Below are 5,369 nucleotides of genomic sequence, written 5' to 3'. Positions count from 1 at the left end.
ATATATAAAATATAATATATAGAAGATATTACTCCATCTCGCTATGTATTAGTGTACATAAAAAAGTTTTTTACACACACGCACACGCCACGCACACACGCGCGCGCATGCATATGTATATGGGAGGGGGAGGGGGGATAGCTTTATTCAAATTCTAGGGCAAGTTCTCTAAGAACAAACTTACAGTTATAACAAAGTAAGTAAACGGAAATAATGATAAAAAAATAAATTAATTAATACAAATATAAAAGTAATAAAAATGAGAGAGAGTGTGTGAGAGAGAGAGAGAGAGAGAGAGAGAGAGAGAGAGAGAGAGAGAGCAAGCGAAGGTTACATCGTATGTACTAGTATATTAAAAACCTCTTTGAATATGTGACAATCAGATATCCGATAGTTTTCCTCGAGAGTAAATGCAAATCTTTTCGCGGACATTCGTACCCTCGACTATATTTCTTATCGTATCACAGTCTTCATTTTCTGTACCTTTCATCGCATGGAAAAAATTTTTACAGACTACTGTGAAAATGTTATATCCCGTGAAAATGTAATATCAAAATGGAATTTTTCCATACTAATTGTATTAATGAGAAAAATGTATGCGGGAACATCGATCTCGCCATATTTTCTTTGCAAGACAGATCAAATGATATGAATTGAAAGTAAGTATAATGATTGATATTTTCATCACCACGGTCTGGACAAAGTTCAAAGTCTCTCCACTAGGGTTTCAATCATCTTTGGCGCCTGTTGTGATTAACGTGCGATCAAAGAGATCATTGGAGATGAAAAAGACGTTCGTGAAAATGAAATTTTCCGGGACGCTCTCAAGTTGTGTCTCAAAGCCTTGATGCTGTATTAGACGCAATTTGATTTACCGGGTAAATGAGAAATGTTAAAATGTTAAACATTAAAATGCGAAATTAATCGTATGAAAGGACCTTATGAGCTTCTAATTAAAATTAATTTTGTCTTGGACTTTTCTTAACGAAGCGCTAAAAAGGATTATCGATGAAAAATGCAGAATTCGCTGAATTTGTATGAGCAGCTCGACATCCGATGTGATTTGTGAAACTATTAATTAATTTGGACTAAAGACAGAGAAAAACGTACAATGAAACTAGGTGACGAAGTGTATTTCAGATACTTGCTGCGAATAACCTTTCGTCGATATCACTCCACATATGGAGCTAACGAAACGCGCCGAACAAATCGATTGGGACAGGAATATCTATGCCCTCAATTAATCATATTTACCTTTTAACCGACATGACACGTAGAGTCGTTCGCTTCCTTTGATAGTAATGTGATGTCTTAAATAGAACCGCACTTTAAATAGAGCGATCTTTCAGTCTGAATAAGAAACTGGCAAGATGGAGTGACCACCCTCTCTTTTAATCCACTGTCACGTACGCTTGTGTCAGTATAATCGTTGTATTGAACATTGCAAAACATTTCTCATCTGTACGTTTAGCCATCATACTTTTTACCTGTCAAAATTGACTGGTACGAGAACAGCAATTACTCTTGCTCGGTTTATTTTTGAATGTCAATAAAAATGTCTCGTATAAAAGAGACAAATCTTTTTTTATACCGCACGAGATTTGGTATTTTTAACGTGTTTATCATGCAAGATGTTCTTGAAAAACTCCAATCTTGTCTTTACAGATTAATCAGCCAATCAGCCTTGAGAACGGATATCATTCTAGATGGCATTCGGCATTTGATGATAAATTTAACATTCTCTCCCTCGTGTAAGCAGATCATGCTCGACGGTGAGTATCCGAGTGCACGAAGAAGTAACGCGAGTGGTCCGGCATCATACGTACACTACATACGTACATACGTACACATACAAACACTAGCATCTAAAGGGAATCTAGACGGAAAGGACAAGCATGAACAGGAAAACGATTTAGCTACTGTCTCGTTTCCTATGTGACAGTCACGCGAACTTCATAAGATTCCATATTGGATGTCTTCTTCAATAACTCAAATAGATACAGTTGCACCATTTTATCACACATATACGATTTCACACTAGTAACCGTGCACAATAGTAACTACAAAATCTTCCAAGTTCACATAATCAACGTTTCTAAATTTTTCAATTGATTATTTTTAATATTTCAGAGATTATCAAGCTGAAAACGTGTGCAGTACTACTGGTACTTGTGGAGTTCACGGAACAGTTAGAACGCACCGGGACTACTCTCCAGAGCGACAAATTTAAATAGAAAAGAGATAAAACGCGTGAGTTACCTGTCGACACGCGGGATAGGACCCGCGTTAGTGATCTCGCTTGTATCCGCGGCTGGACTGACTCTGCGCGGCGGCAGGGCGGGAGGCACAGCCTGACCGGAGGTTTGGCTCGAGGACAAGGTCGAAATGGGCCCTCCGACGCCCACATTACCCCCACGTACCCCATCCTCGGTCGAGTGCTGTCTCGAGGATTGCGAGTTCTGCGAGAGCCAGCGGCGTCCGGTATTCCGCGTCACCACCGTGGGCCCGCCGGGCCCCGGCTGATGACCTATCGTGCTCCCACTATCCAACGACGTGCTCTGTAACCGAAATCCAAGGCCGTTCTTCGTGGGCAGAGAGAAAATCCGTGGGACGCGATTGAAAATCTGAGGACTACACACACCGATCTGAGAGACCGAGCGAAAATTCCAATTAAGTGTTTGAATTTTTCCTTATTTAAACATTTATTTTATGGTAATTTATGGTAATTCTACACGAAACACTACTCTCTTCTGACTATTAATATAGATTAACTTTAATCTCGGTTTAACTTACTTCTTATTTTTTTCTAGAACTAAGAATTAAAAAAAATTAGAAACTAAATTAAATCGAGATTAAAGTTAATCTAAATTAGTAGAAATGCATGTTAAAAGATTTGAATTTTTCATATTTTACTATGTCTGACATTCTCTTAAAAAAATTTATTTTTAACGTGCATTTAGAAAATAATTAACACATTTAGAAATTAATTTAAATAACTACTTGAATCCAAGAGATTTACTGTATAGTCCTATAATCCTAGAATTAATTATTGCGATAAAATTTCAGATACATAAAATCACTGTTAAATAATAATTAATGTTTCTGTGATTTTAAAATATGTTCTTAATTGCTAATATATTCTATAAAAAAATATTTAATACTCGTTTCTATACCAATGTAATTCTATTTTAATCTTGGTTCAACTAACTCTTCATCATTTTCTAATTCCGAAAATTGGAAAAGGATGAAGAATGAGTTAAATCAAGATTAAAATTAATCTACATTGGTATAATGGTATAATATAAAAGATACATTGGTATAACATAAGAGATAAATTGGTATAATATAAGAGAAATGGATATCAATGAAAAAATTTTTGAAACGTACGTATTACGTCATAAATATTAGTTTCCTTTTTTTTAATCGTTTTTGATTTTCCCTTATTAACCAGAACTCGTTAACGGGTATCATTATCGCTATGATCATTATGAAATTGTGTCAATTGCCAAAGGGGCCTGTATTATAGGGCGCCATTATCGTTACGTCGATCACGGACTAAACTTGCGTAGCCATAAGAGCATGAAGAGCCGTGCGGCTGTCTCTACTTCCAAATACGGTTGAAGCACGTATGAACAACCGGCGGGTTGGCGCAACTCCGTCGCGTGTCGAAGAAAGTATTTTTATTCTCGTATGTCCTGCCTGAGAGGAGAACTCCGTACGAGCGATTTGTCGCGATAACTCGAACTTCGAACGTGTGTGTCACTTTATTGACTTTTATTACTCCACGACTCAATATCTCAATGACATGTCACCTGATTTGTTTTTTAAACATCCATCTATATAAATTTATTTATATCATATCGTAATCGAAATATATTTAGGAACATACTCCAGACATGACAAGTGATTTTATGAAATATACACGGAGAAAAATATTTAGTTGAATTAATTGGAATCCTGGTGGAAAATAAATCCAGAATTTTGATTAAGATTTCTGATTAAATCTATTAGAATTCTAATAAATAAAGAATTCTAATAATAACCAAGGAAATTCTGAATGTTGGTTATCTTAACCCGAAATCTAGTAGATTTAATTAGAATTCTGGGTTCATTTTCTACCAGAATTCTAGTTAATTTAAATTTTAGTTAACCTGGTTAAAACCAAATACTTTTCTCTGTGAAAAGATTAATAATTCAAAATTTTCAATTATATTCCGTCACAGTGTAATTGAGAATGCGGTCTACTTAGTGGTCCACAATAAAGTGCTTTGAATCATTTGATTAACTAATCGACAGAAAGAATTGTACTAATTTATACCAATTTAAAGAAAAATGCTTTAAATTTGTAATATCAAGTGAACTTAAATAACGACAAGAGCACCAATGTGTTAGATTAATAAAACAGATTAAATTCATTCGATTATGTCTCAAGACATACATTTACGTGATTTTTTCTGGACGTAACGGAGTCTTGCGAGGATCCTCTTGCGTAATGCCGAGCGAAGACCTCGGCGAGTCTGGATCTTCCTGAGCTCGCATTTGACTTGGATTTATTTGGCGGCGAGCCATCGATAACACCCGCCAAATTCGGATTGCTGCTCTTGCGCTCCGGAAACACTAAGTGCTCGATGTTCGGCGTGTATCCAGGATCGTTTCTGACAATGTCCTGGAGCGTCACGCGGCTTGGTCCGCCATTACTGCAACAATCCATGCGCAATGCCAATTTTCGTTAACTGTTGTCAATGATGATAAAATGATTGTATATGAATTTTATTAGATTCGTCTCAATAATAATAATAATAATAATAATAATAATAATAATAATAATAATAATAATGATAAGTTAATAGGCTAATAAACTAGCAAGGCGCTAGTTTTTTAAATAATTACACTAAAAAAGAAATTATTAAATTTTAATATTTCTTTGAATAGTACTAAGTAAATATTTATTTACAGTAAATACTTACTTAATAAAAGAATAATTAAATTAGTCATTTTTATATCAAATAAGTATATGTTTATATTTAGTAATATTTACTTAAAACTTCAAACAAGTATTTATTGAAATTTAGTATTTTTCCGATATATAATTATTAGACTGCGAACATTTATGCAAAATATTTAATTGAATATTAATCATCGGAGCAGTCGATCGGAGCATTATTCGTTAAAGAGTTATTAAAAAGTAAAATAAAAAGATTGAGATTGCCATCTGTAAATATGCAATTTATGCAAAATATTCAGTTAAATATTTTGCATAAATATCCGCAGTCTAATAATATATATCATAATTATATTTATCAATTAATAAATATGATCGCCTATTAAAAAATATGATATATTTATTGAATGAAAATATAATTATAATT

At 34.3% G+C, this 5,369-nt stretch overlaps 1 protein-coding gene across 1 annotated transcript in view; it reads right to left on the bottom strand.

The window, feature by feature from the left end:
* Positions 1 to 5,369, bottom strand: part of LOC108687934 — a 112,011-nt gene that overhangs the window by 106,081 nt on the left and 561 nt on the right. Inside the window, exons 2-3 of the mRNA XM_018193979.1 lie at positions 4,439 to 4,697; positions 2,260 to 2,558 (exon numbers count right to left, since the gene is read on the bottom strand). Of these exons, the coding sequence (XP_018049468.1) occupies positions 2,260 to 2,558; positions 4,439 to 4,697 (558 nt within the window). The remainder of the gene's footprint in view (positions 1 to 2,259; positions 2,559 to 4,438; positions 4,698 to 5,369) is intronic.

This window comes from Atta colombica, unplaced genomic scaffold (assembly GCF_001594045.1).
Source record: "Atta colombica isolate Treedump-2 unplaced genomic scaffold, Acol1.0 scaffold220, whole genome shotgun sequence".
Lineage (NCBI taxonomy): Eukaryota > Metazoa > Arthropoda > Insecta > Hymenoptera > Formicidae > Atta > Atta colombica.
This window is presented reverse-complemented; position numbering and strand designations above follow the sequence as displayed.